The sequence below is a fragment of the Coregonus clupeaformis genome, chromosome 9 (genome assembly GCF_020615455.1).
Source record: "Coregonus clupeaformis isolate EN_2021a chromosome 9, ASM2061545v1, whole genome shotgun sequence".
Lineage (NCBI taxonomy): Eukaryota > Metazoa > Chordata > Actinopteri > Salmoniformes > Salmonidae > Coregonus > Coregonus clupeaformis.
In genome coordinates this window covers 42006383-42020341 of record NC_059200.1, presented here as the reverse complement: position 1 = coordinate 42020341, position 13959 = coordinate 42006383, and the positions used below count along the sequence as shown (strand labels likewise).

At 42.9% G+C, this 13959-nt stretch overlaps 1 protein-coding gene across 3 annotated transcripts in view; it reads right to left on the bottom strand.

Annotated features, from left to right (window-relative positions):
• The window catches only part of LOC121573854 (nipped-B-like protein), a 70042-nt gene that overhangs the window by 42221 nt on the left and 13862 nt on the right, over window positions 1–13959 (bottom strand). For all 3 annotated transcript variants that reach the window (XM_041886197.2, XM_041886198.2, XM_041886199.2), the window contains exons 2-4: window positions 12807–12956; window positions 8314–8479; window positions 8083–8183 (exon numbers count right to left, since the gene is read on the bottom strand). In XM_041886197.2, the coding sequence (XP_041742131.1) occupies window positions 8083–8183; window positions 8314–8479; window positions 12807–12956 (417 nt within the window). The remainder of the gene's footprint in view (window positions 1–8082; window positions 8184–8313; window positions 8480–12806; window positions 12957–13959) is intronic.

Below are 13959 nucleotides of genomic sequence, written 5' to 3'. Positions count from 1 at the left end.
AACAACCTCCTTCCCTCAGTAAGAGCATTGAAGATGGGTCGTGGCTGGGTCTTCCAGCATGACAACGACCCGAAACACATAGCCAGGGCAACTAAGGAGTGGCTCCGTAAGAAGCATCTCAAGGTCCTGGAGTGGCCTAGCCAGTCTCCAGACCTGAACCCAATAGAACATCTTTGGAGGGAGCTGAAAGTCTGTATTGCCCAGCGACAGCCCCGAAACCTGAAGGATCTGGAGAAGGTCTGTATGGAGGAGTGGGCCAAAATCCCTGTTCAAGACCTACAGGAAACGTATGATCTCTGTAATTGCAAACAAAGGTTTCTGTACCAAATATTAAGTTCTGCTTTTCTGATGTATCAAATACTTATGTCATGCAATAAAATGCAAATTAATTACTTATAAATCATACAATGTGATTTTCTGGATTTTTGTTTTAGATTCCGTCTCTCACAGTTTAAGTGTACCTATGATAAAAATTACAGACCTCTACATGCTTTGTAAGTAGGAAAACCTGCAAAATCGGCAGTGTATCAAATACTTGTTCTCCCCACTGTAGATACTTTTGTACCTGTTTCCTCCAGCATCTTCACAAGGTCCTTTGCTGTTGTTCTGGGATAGATTTTCACTTTTCGCACCAAAATACGTTCATCTCTAGGAGACAGAACGCGTCTCCTTCCTGAGCGGTATGACGGCTGCGTGGTCCCATGGTGTTTATACTTGCGTACTATTGTTTGTACAGATGAACGTGGTACCTTCAGGCATTTGGAAATTGCTCCCAAGGATGAACCAGACTTGTGGAGGTCTATAATTATTTTTCTGAGGTCTTGGCTGATTTCTTTTGATTTTCCCATGATGTCAAGCAAAGAGGCACTGAGTTTGAAGGTAGGCCTTGAAATAAATCCACAGATACACTTCCAATTGACTCAAATGATGTCAATTAGCCTATCAGAAGCTTCTAAAGCCATGACATTATTTTCTGGAATTTTCCAAGCTGTTTAAAGGCACAGTCAACTTAGTGTATGTAAACTTCTGACCCACTGGAATTGTGATACAGTGAATTATAAGTGAAATAATCTGTCTGTAAACAATTGTTGGAAAAATTACCTAACCGACTTGCCAAAACTATAGTTTGTTAACAAGAAATTTGTGGAGTGGTTGAAAAACAAGTTTTAATTACTCCAACCTAAGTGTATGTAAACTTTCGACTTCAACTGTACATATGAGATGAGTAGTGCAAGATATGTAAACATTATTAAAGTGACTAGTGTTCCATTTCTTAAAGTGGCCAGTGATTTCAATAGGCAGCAGCAGCCTCTAATGTGCTAGTGATGGCTATTTAACAGTCTGATGGCCTTGAGATAGAAGCTGTTTTTCATTCTCTCGGTCCCAGCTTTGATGCACCTGTACTGAGCTCGCCTTCTGGATGATAGCGGGGTGAACAGCCAGTGGCTCGGGTGGTTGATGTCCTTGATTATCTTTTTGGCCTTCCTGTGACATCGGGTGCTGTATGTGCCTTGGAGGGCGGGAAGTTTGCCCCCAGTAATGCGTTCGGCAGACCGCACCACCCTCTGGAGAGCCCTGCGGTTATGGGCGGTGCAGTTGCCGTACCAGGCGGTGATACAGCCCGACAGGATGCTCTCAATTGTGCATCTGTAAAGGTTTGTGAGGGTTTTAGGTGATAAGCCACATTTCTTCAGCCTCCTGAGGTTGAAGAGGCTCTGTTGTGCCTTCTTCACCACACTGTCTGCGTGGGTGGACCATTTCAGTTTGTCGGTGATGTGTACACCAAGGAACTTGAAGCTTTCCACCTTCTCCACTGCGGTCACGTCGATGTGGATAGGGGGGTGCACCCTCTGCTGTTTCCTGAAGTCCACAATCATCTCCTTTGTTTTGTTGATGTTGAGTGAGAGGTTATTTTCCTGGCACCACACTCCCAGAGCCCTCACCTCCTCCCTGTAGGCGGTCTCATCATTGTTGGTAATCAAGCCTACTACTGTTGTGTCGTCTGCAAACTTGATGATTGAGTTGGAGGCGTGCTTGGCCACGCAGTCATGGGTGAACAGGGAGTACAGGAGGGGGCTGAGCACGCACCCTTGTAGGGCCCCAGTGTTGAGGATCAGCGAAGTGGAGATGTTGTTTACTACCTTCACCACCTGGGGGCGGCCCGTCAGGAAGTCCAGGACCCAGTTGCACAGGGCGGGGTTCAGACCCAGGGCCTCGAGCTTAATGATGAGCTTGGATGGTACTATGGTGTTGAATGCTGAGCTATAGTCAATGAACAGCATTCTTACATAGGTATTCCTCTTGTCCAGATGGGATAGGGCAGTGTGCAGTGTGATGGCAATTGCATCGTCTGTGGATCTATTGGGGCGGTAAGCAAATTGAAGTGGGTCTAGGGTGACAGGTAAGGTAGAGGTGATATGATCCTTGACTAGTCTCTCAAAGCACTTCATGATGACAGAGGTGAGTGCTACAGGGCGATAGACATTTAGTTCAGTTACCTTTGCTTTCTTGGGTACAGGAACAATTGTGGCCATCTTGAAGCATGTGGGGACAGCAGGTTGGGAAAGGGAGAGATTGAATATGTCCCTGAACACACCAGCCAGCTGGTCTGCGCATGGTCTGAGGATGCGGCTAGGGATGCCGTCTGGGCCGGCAGCCTTGCGGGGGTTAACATGCTTAAATGTCTTAATCACGTCGGCCATGGAGAAGAAGAGGCCACAGTCCTTGGTAGCGGGCCTCGTCAGTGGCACTGTGTTATCCTCAAAGCGGGCGAAGAAGGTGTTTCGCTTGTCTGGAAGCGAGACATCAGTGTCGGCGACGTGGCTGGTTTTCTTTTTGTAGTCCGTGATTGTCTGTAGACCCTGCCACATACGTCTCGTGTCTGAGCCGCTGAATTGCCACTCCACTTTGTCTCTATACTGATGTGTTGCCAGTTTAATTGCCTTGCGGAGTAAGTAGCTACACTGTTTGTATTCGGCCATATTCCCAGTCACCTTGCCATGGTTGAATGCAGTGGTTCGCGCTTTCAGATTTGCGCAAATGCTGGCGTCTATCCACGGTTTCTGGTTAGGGTAGGTTTTAATAGTCACAGTGGGCACAACATCACCTATACACTTCCTGATAAACTCAGTCACTGTTTCAGTGTATATGTCAAAATTATTTTCGAAAGCTACCCGGAACATATCCCAGTCCGCGTGATCAAAACAATCTTGAAGCGTGGATTCCGATTGGTCAGACCTGCGTTGAATAGTCCTTAGCACGGGTACTTCCTGTTTGAGTTTCTGCCTATAGGAAGGGAGAAGCAAAATGGAGTCGTGGTCAGATTTGCCGAAAGGAGGGCTGGGGAGTTCCTTTTAACCATCCCGGAAGTTTGAATAGCAATGGTCGAGGATTTTAGCAGCCCGAGTACAACAGTCGATATGTTGATAGAACTTCGGCAGCCTAGTCCTCAAATTTGCTTTATTAAAATCCCTGGCTACAATAAATGCAGCCTCAGGATATGTGGTTTCCAGTTTGCATAAGGTCCAGTGAAGTTCTTTGAGGGCCGTCGTGGTATCGGCTTGAGGGGGGATATACACGGCCGTGACTATAACCGAAGAAAATTCTCTTGGGAGATAATACGGTCGGCATTTGATTGTGAGATATTCTAGGTCAGGTGAACAGAAGGACTCGAGTTCCTCTATGTTACCACAATTACACCACAAGTTGTTAATCATGAAATCACACACCTCCGCCCTTCTGCTTCCCGGAGAGATATTTATTCCTGTCTGCGCAATGAACTGAGAACCCATCTGGCTGGACCGATTCCGACAGAATATCCCAAGAGAGCCATGTTTCCGTGAAACAGAGTATGTTACAGGCCTTGATGTCTCTCTGGAAAGAAATCCTTGCCCATAGTTTGTCGACTTTGTTAACCAAAGATTGAACATTAGCGAGTAGGATACTTGGAAGCGGTGGGTGGTGTGCGCGCATCCAAAGTCGGACCAGCAGGCCGCTCCGAGTGCCTCTCCTCCGCCGGCGATGTTTTGGGTCAGCCGCTGGAATCAGTTCAGTTGCCCTGGGGAGAGCAAACAAAGGATCTGCTTCGGGAAAGTCGTATTCCTGGACGTAATGCTGGTGAGTTACCGCCGCTCTGATATCCAATAGTTTTTCCCGGCTGTATGTAATGATGCAAAACACTTTGAGCTAATAATGTTAAAAAAAATACATAAAAAAACTAAATACTGCAAAGTTTCCTAAGAGCTAGTCGCGAGGCCGCCATCTTCGTCGGCGCCAGTATTGAGCTATTAGCAGTGCTATTTTTGTGGTCTCAAACCAGTGAGCTTACTAACAATTCTTCATCAAGAATATTGGCAAAATGTTATTATTGACAATGAAAGAGGTGGGAATGTTCCCTTGTCATATACAGTGGGGGAAAAAAGTATTTAGTCAGCCACCAATTGTGCAAGTTCTCCCACTTAAAAAGATGAGAGGCCTGTAATTTTCATTATAGGTACACGTCAACTATGACAGACAAATTGAGAAGAAAAAAATCCAGAAAATCACATTGTAGGATTTCTAATGAATTTATTTGCAAATTATGGTGGAAAATAAGTATTTGGTCACCTACAAACAAGCAAGATTTCTGGCTCTCACAGACCTGTAACTTCTTCTTTAAGAGGCTCCTCTGTCCTCCACTCGTTACCTGTATTAATGGCACCTGTTTGAACTTGTTATCAGTATAAAAAGACACCTGTCCACAACCTCAAACAGTCACACTCCAAACTCCACTATGGCCAAGACCAAAGAGCTGTCAAAGGACACCAGAAACAAAATTGTAGACCTGCACCAGGCTGGGAAGACTGAATCTGCAATAGGTAAGCAGCTTGGTTTGAAGAAATCAACTGTGGGAGTTAGAATCACTTAATAATTCCTAAACAAAAATGATATCAGTAATCGGTAGGTCTACCATTACTTTTTACTTCATTATCCTCCCTCCTCATGAGGGAGAGAAATTAGAAAATATCTTAAAGATAAATGAATTTGGTCGGGTCACCCAAAAAGTGACATATTGCAGCTTTAAACTTACACTTAAACAATTTCTCCAAAACTAAATATGTGTTGATATTAGTTGGCAGGGGTCTTTATGTCAACATCATTGTGTTTTGATGTATTTGTGATACCTTTTAATACATTTTCTGGTAGATGTTTTCTAAGACCCCTTTTTCATCTGTTTATCCAGAAATCAAAGCCTTTACTTATGCCAAGATGGAAAATGATTAAAACATTTATCTATGCCTTAATTTCCCCAAAATATAGACTCTTAGCTTTCATTTGACACCCAATTTGGTATGCTCCTATGAACTTCACATGTTGCTGCTCATGGGTCCTTTTCGATGGAAATGCCCTTTTTTCTCTCTCGCTCTCACCTCTCCAATGTTGGACGATGACGGGCCTTTTGCAGTGGACAGTCTGTTCTCTGGCTTGTTATTTTAAAAGCTTAATTTCCCTTTTTGTCCCAAACCCCATTTGATTTGAATTGGCCAAGGAATATAGCCTACTCTTTCATGTCTAGTAGACAGAGCAGAGAATTCCACCAAAGCAGCACAAAAAAATATTGTTTCCCTCTCTAATGTTGGATGCATGGGCCTTTGCCTATAGCGTAAAGCTAGGCTATTCATTTCTTTTTTACGGACACTCCTTAACTATCTTGTGTCTAGCTGTTTAAAAAAATCGTAGGCTGATAACCTATCCTTCTACCACAGGAGGTTGGTGGCACCTTAATTGGGGAGGACGGGCTCGTGGTAATGGCTGGAGCGGAATAGGTGGAATCGTATCAAATACATCAAACATGGTTTCCATGTGTTTGATGCCATTCCATTTACGCCGTTCCGGCCAGTATTATGAGCCGTCCTCCCATCAGCAGCCTCTACTGCCTCCTACTAGGCCTATCATAAAAGCTTTAGGACAAATGAAAGTTATGAACAGTAGCCTATTACCCAAAAATTCTAATAGCCTAAGAAGGTACTGTTGTCCTAAAGTTGCCACTTTCAAAAAGAACAAGAACGAAAGTCGGAGTCTATAGGCCTAGGCTATTCTCAATCACAGCTTTATGAGAGGTAGAACAAACAATAGCACAGAGTGTGGTCAAAGACGTAGTAACTTAGTTGTAGTCGTGATCTGGTTACCTATAACTACAAACATAGTTATGTTTTTGGGTTATTCGATTTTTATTAACTTATTTCTGGATATCTTCTGAACTACCCACAATGCACTATTTTTCAACGTCATATGTTAGTTTGTATGCTAGCTTAGTAACTAGCTCAAGCTAGCTAACATTAGCATTCTCATGCTCTTCACAGACTTTGTGCCTGTGTTATCTAGTGGGAACCCGTTAGCACGGCAGGCTCTGGTGCCTTCTTGCCGTGGGCTCAAAACAAAAGAGAAAATCATACCTGCTTGCTCTAACTGTGTATGTAGTACCTCGTCTGTTTTCCTTTTGTCAACTTTTTGACATGTTCTCTGTGAAGTAGGCTATGCAAGTTTTGTAACATTTTCCACCTTGGCCTAGTGCGCTAGCTGACATCAAATCTATTTTGGATTTTTCTCGCTATAGCTATATGATTTATAATATAATAATAATATGCCATTTAGCAGACGCTTTTATCCAAAGCGACTTACAGTCATGAGTGCATAAATTATTATTTTTTGTGTATTGGTGGTCCCGGGGATCGAACCCACTACCTTGGCGTTACAAGCGCCGTGCTCTACCAGCTGAGCTACAGAGGACCACGATTTCCCTCACTGACTCTCCCATATTACATCACACCCTGGAAAAACATTTTCCGACATGTCTTCGGAATTCTGATCGGTTTTATGTCATAACTCGATAAATTGAAAAGTGAGGTGTAACTTTGCATTGGGACTTTTGATGTGTATACAAATACAAATCCATATGTTACATGTGGTTACGTTTATGCTACCTATCCTTTAAGAGAGGAGGATGAGGCAAATAAAGCAATTATTATCTAGATCTGAAGATGGTAGACTTTGCTTCTATCCAGCCTAAGATTTATAACCTAACTCACTACGGTAAGACAGTCCGTTCCTCATCAGTTGACTGTCACTTTGCTCCATCATGTGCCTCTGCCTTTCAACAACATTATATTTCATTATGATTCTTCCAGTTGTAGTAGTGATGGGGCAAAAAAACATTATATCAATACTGTAAAAAATAATATATATATATATATATATATATATATATATATATATATAAATATAATTTGTTTTACTTGGTAGCGTTAGCTAGCGCTAGTCGGCTGTACCTGCACTAAAACTATTTTTCATCCTATAGCTTTTTCTCCATCTTCTTAAAAAATGAGCCAACATGTTTTCAGGACATTAATTTCCATGACCAAAACAAATTTTCTCATGCTCTCTCGTCTCTCTGCAGCAGACATATAGTTAACAATATGTTTGCAACATCAAATCACTATAAAACCGCAATACATATAGAATCATGAGAATTGCAATACATATTGGCATCTAAGTATCATGATAATATCGTGTCGTGAGGTCCCTGGCAATTCCCAGCCCTAAATAGTAGCATGCGATTTCACGCTATTAGCCCAATGGTGGTTTTAGCAGATGTTTCTTATATTTTATATACATTCTGGTTGGCCAATAGGGGGCCATACCATTGTGTATCACAATGTTTTATGAGTACATAATCACGATAGGATAAAGGTTGACATCGTCCAACCCTATTGTCCAACAGTGCTATATATCACAAAGCAATTAAATGTCTATCAAGTATACTCAAGGCAATCAAGATGCCAACTAAATCCACCACAAGCTCTTTTCAAGCTACAAGTACGGCGCCAACTAAAAAAATCATAAAGACAGCAAAGCTTGCCTTGCAACGCCTCAAGAAGCGGTTTTGACTCACAAAACGCATTAGACCCAGGAAATGTTTTTAGGACAACAAATCAAGGCCCTAAGAAGTAGGGACACAGTCAGCACTGTGTTAGGCCATACACTGTGCTCCAATACAGAGTCAGAGGCACTCTCTCCTTATCACCCTGAATCGGGCTAACTTACTTTTCTCCCTGAAGATGTTGGGGTTCCTAGACAGCACTGTCTGCAGCAGCACAGGCACGTCTCCCTCCGGGTCATCACTGCCCAGGTTGTCCTTCAGCTCTCTGCAATGGGAGGGGGGGGGGAATCAACTAATGCAACTGTGGCACATAATAAGAGAGAACTGTTCACACTCTCTCTTATCAGCTGTTGTGACCACTAGCGTTGAAAGGTGTGGGGTGATGAGGTACTCACATGTGCTCTGTGGAAACCTGGTTGAGGCTGTGAGCCAGCTGGGACACCAGGTTCTCATCCCGGCAGGCCAGCAGACAGTTGACCTCCTCCGCGATCCTCCCATTGTACAGCAGACTCTTAGTGGTGGTGGCGGGGAGAGGGGATGGCAGGGGCAGCTGGTTTAACACTGCAAAGAGGAAGAGCAGACCGGTTAAGTGTAATTCAGAGGCCAGAGCCTTGATAGTCCGGCAGCCCATTGTGACAAAGCTCAGAGACCACCGTCCGCGTACAGCCCCCTCCGCGCACCCCCCTAAAATTCCCAACCAATGCGGCTCCGCGTACGCGGCTCCTATTGATTTGAATGTGGCGACGGTTGGAGCAATTGCTTGAGCTGTGCTGAGAATTCGAAAAGTATGAAAGCCAATGGTCCAATATTCTAGAAAACTATTGTGCAGACGCATAGATGTTTTGGACTCTGATAAGCGCTTTAGCCTGATGGGTGGCTGGGTGACTAATAAAACACCTACAGGGTTAAATCGCTGAGATGGGAAAAATAGTGGATGGATGGATCAACATCCAAGCTGCTCCCCGATATTGGCTTGAGTGACAATAAGGAAGCCTATACTGAAAAGCCTCCTTCCAAATAAAATTTCAAACACATACATTGTATAACTTAAATGCAAAGTATTAAGTTAGGGGTAAATTCAATACTACCCATCAATGCATAAAACCATCCATATTTTTAAGCATGAACAATAATAGAGGAAATCCTGCTTCCATCTGCTAAAGACCTTACACCTGGAGAGAAATGCACCTTTTGGCAGGACAATAACCTACAAGAAGGGGTTGCGTTAACGCAGAATTATGCGTTTTTCCACGCAGAAAGAAATATATAAAAAACGCATAAGAAATATCTTGCTGTGTTTTGTAAACATAGATCTAAAATGCTTCTTATTGTAATTTCTGCTCGACATCATACTAATTTTGTGCTTCAGTTGCACTTCTCCACACGGATGAGAATTCACGAATGGGCATTTTATTGATTTCTGAACTAACGCGACCCCTGTAAAAGTGAAATGCACATCTAGGGATTGCTTAGCAGGTGGATAGGAAATGTTGAATAATAATTCCAAAGAAAATATGTTCTCACACACTGTACTTGCAAAGTCACTTGTTTATTTTGTGCCAACGTTTCAGCCTCATGGCTCTTCGTCAGAGGTCATATTTGTATTCAAGCTACCTAAGCTATTGGATAACTAAGCTTGTTTATATTTGTGAATTGTCAAGCTCAGGATACCTGCCACAAACATTTTAAACAACGCGCGGCACACGTGCACATGCACAGAACATTTGCCTGAAAATTGTAACCAAGACAAATTGCCAACACTTGGCCACTGTGTAATTTATTGCATTGAAAGTCCAGGCACTAAGGCAACAAAATGTGCACAGGTGGATACTTTCTACCAGCACTATACATCACATTACCCATGCAACTCTAAAGCAAAGGCTATAGAAAAGTACCATCAATAACAGTGTGTCCTAAATATCAAGACTGCAATATTCATGTAGAGTACATTCATGTTTTATTACAACAGGAAACACAGGAGCAATCAAACCAGCTCAATCTTGCCAATTTAGTAAATTAATAATCTAAATACCAAGAAATTAGCTTTGCGACTGGCAGCACTGACCATAAAGCAAGCCAAATGGTCCCAACTTTTTTTTTAGAGGATTGTATACATTTTGAAACCCGCTTTGTATACTATAACTTTGCATACTATACAGGGCGGGACAAGTAAAACAAATTGTCAGACAAGAAGAATATCATTTTAAGTTGTTAGAATGGACAAGTAAAAAAAAAAATCACTAAAAGCAAAGCCGCGTGTGCACGTTGATATTCTGTGATAGAAGTGAGTTATTTTCCCAGTTCTAGCTTATTTTTGGTCAGCAGACAGAGTTCGTATGATCATGAAAATCCCGGAAAAATCATGGTGTGTGAATCTGCGTATGTGCCCGTGCCGAGGAGAGAGAGAGAGAGAGAGAGAGAGAGAGACATTGTAGAAACAGGTAGCCTATATAATAATAAGACAGACTAATAACAATAGATAGCCAATTCAAAACATATCATGTAGCCTGACTAGTTATCTTGGTAGGCATATTTAACCATTTAGCTATTATTAGTATCTATTAATGTCATTTTCATCTCAGATGTCCTAAAAAACCTTTCCGCAAATTGATAGACGGGTGCGTTAATTAACCACTGATAAATACGGTTGTAAAACCGCCTCTCAAATGCTCAATATTGGTAGATGAGAAAATTCTGACTGTTGGAAAACTGGGATTCCCCTCTATTCATCATTGGCCATGTCATTCTGACAACGTTAGAAATATTGTTAGAATGGTCAAATTGACTCCCATGCTGTCAATAGATCTCCCCTGAAACCCGACTATTTTAGGTTGTAGATAAACATGCCGTAGTTACCTTTGAAGTAGTGTAAGCCATGCTATACTTAAGCAATAAGGCCCGAGATGTGGTATATGGCCAATATCCCACAGCTAAGAGCTGTTCTTAGGCATGAAGCAACGCGGAGTGTCTGGACACAGCCCTTAGCCGTGGTATATTGGCCAAAAATCACAAATCCCGAGGAGCCTTATTGCTATTATAAACTGGATACCAACGTAATTAGAGCAGTAAAAATAAATATTTTGTCATTCCCGTGGTATACGGTCTGATACCACGGACAATCAGCAGTCAGGGCTCGAACCACCCAGTTTATAAATGTACTTTGCCAATGTATCATCAAAGCTTGCAGCTGGTCTAAATGTCAGTAGACTCAGTTCTGAAAAATAGCCTGGCCCCGCTATCATCTTTTCACTTGCTTTCCAGGTATCCGTAAGAAGAGCCTTTGTTAAAAATGTATTAAATGTAGCTACAGGGCATTCGGAAAGTATTCAGACCCCTTCACCTTTTCCACATTTTGTTACGTTGCAGCCTTATTCTAAAATTTATTAAATAATTTTTTCCCCTCAATCTACACATAATACCCCATAATGACAAAGCGAAACAGGTCAATTTTTTTCTCTCAAATGTATTAAAAATAAAAAACAGAAATACCTTATTTACAAAAGTATTCAGTCCTTTTGCTATGAGACTCAAAATAGAGCTCAGGTACATCCTGCTTCCATTGATCATCCTTGAGATGTTTCTACAACTTGGAGTCCACCTGTGGTAAATTCAATTGATTGGACATGATTTGGAAAGGCACACACCGGTCTCACAGTTGACAGTGCATGTCAGAGCAAAGACCAAGCCATGAGGTCGAAGGAATTGTCCGTAGAGCTCCGAGACAGGATTGTGTCAAGGCACAGATCTGGGGAAGGGTACCAAAACATTTCTGCAGCATTGAAGGTCCCCAAGAACACAGTGGCCTCAATCATTCTTAAATGTAAGAAGTTTGGAACCACCAAGACTCTTCCTAGAGCTGGCCACCCGGCCAAACTGAGCAATCGGAGGAGAAGGGCCTTGGAAAGGGAGGTGACCAAGAACCCGATGGTCACTCTGACAGAGCTCTAGAGTTCCTCTGTGGAGATGGGAGGACCTTCCAGAAGGACAACCATCTCTGCAGCACTCCACCAATCAGGCCTTTATGGTAGAGTGACCAGACGGAAGCCACTCCTCAGTAAAAGGCACATGACACCCCGCTTGGAGTTTGCCAAAAGGCACCTAAAGGACTCAGCGACCATGAGAAACAAGATTATCTGGTCTGATGAAACCAAGATTGAACTCTTTGGCCTGAATGCCAAGTGTCACCTCTGGAGGACACCTGGCACCATCCCTACGGTGAAGCATGGTGGTGGCAGCATCATGCTGTGGGGATGTTTTTCAGCGGCAGGGACTGGGAGACTGACTAGTCAGGGTCGAGGGAAAGATTAACAGAGCAAAGTACAGAGAGATCCTTGCTGAAAACCTGCTGCAGAGTGCTCAGGACCTCAGACTGGGGCGAAGGTTAACCTTCCAACAGGACAACGACCCTAAGTACACAGCCAAGACAACGCAGGAGTGGCTTCGGGACAAGTCTCTGAATGTCCTTGAGTGGCCCAGCCAGAGCCCGGACTTGAACCCGATCGAACATCTCTGGAGAGACCTTAAAATAGCTGTGCAGTGACGCTCCCCATCCAATCTGACAGACCTTGAGAGGATCTGCAGAGAATAAATGGGAGAAACTCCCCAAATACAGGTGTGCCAAGCTTGTAGCGTCATACCCAAGAAGACTCAAAGCTGTAATCGCTGCAAAAGGTGCTTCAACAAAGTAAATTTTGCAAACATTTCTAAAGACCTGTTTTTGCTTTGTCATTATGGGGTATTGTGCGTAGATTGATGAGGGGAAAAAACAATTGAATAAATTTTAGAATAAGGCTGTAACGTAATTTTTTTTTGGAAAAGTCAGGGGGTCTGAATACTTTCCGAATGCACTGTATATCAGTGAATGTGTGAGTGGCAGTGTAATACTTACAGTCAGTAAGGCTAGCGATCCCAGCAAGAGTAGTGATGGGAACATGAGGCATATCCCCATTCATGCTGAAGATGGGGGTGTGGGGGTCGTGTCGATGCACAGGTTGCTCAATGTCGTCGCCCTCCGACTGTTCCTCACATCTCCCAACCGCTGCAGAATAGAGAGGACTTCATTAGAACAGCCACTGGCAGTGAGAGCTGGCCTATTCAGAATATCACACGACACTCCTCAATTTGCAACACTGTGCTCAAGAGGTGCAAGAGCATGTTAAAGGGATAGTTAGCATTGGCTCACTAAACTACCTCTTAACTTCCTTCATACTGGACACAGAGACATAAAAATGGTATCCACAAGTTTATCTGACTCTGGGGAAGTAGATCAAGGACTTCATTGCCAAAATCCAGAACTATCCCTTTAAACCAAAGTCTTGTTGAAAACAGAATTAAGGGGCTTTCATATCAAAAACCAAAGTGATGTTGGGGAAGAATCATCAGTAATCAGAGATGAACTAATGGGTTTACATTAATTAGGTACTATAATTCAGCCAGGGCTGAGGGGATTGCACAGAGTAGAGTAGTGCAACAGCACTAGGGTAGCAACATCTGCAGAGGGTTAAACTGGTAATTACAAGGTTATTAAGCTCATGAGCTTTATTTGAATATAGCCTAGCAATTACTGACAACTTTCACACAGGCAGCACCTTGAGGTTTTTGCATGATAAACATGACCTTGCATATTCCATTATGAAGCAGGAGCAATAGAATCATTAATTCATGAAATCTCATACTGAGTAAAAAAGGCTACTTGTTGTACACATGGGGAAAGTGGTCGATGGATGGCAGAGCAAACACACTACTAGTACAGCACTTTTGCAGACATGCATGTGCATATTACTGGTGGTGCTTGCCCTGAAAAGTTCCAGGGGTGTCATCAAAGCATCCCATACGAAATACAGTCAGCTCTTTTCCTACTAATAATGCAATGGCTTTGGGACAGTTCCGAATTAATGCGCTAAACTTAACTGAAGCATGCAGATGTATGTTTTTTATCAGGACTGAACTGCAGTCCATTTAAAGAGTATGCACTTATCTTCGTGCATTTGGACTGAACACCTCATTATCATTCCCTACTATTTTCCTTGGAGCCACTGTCA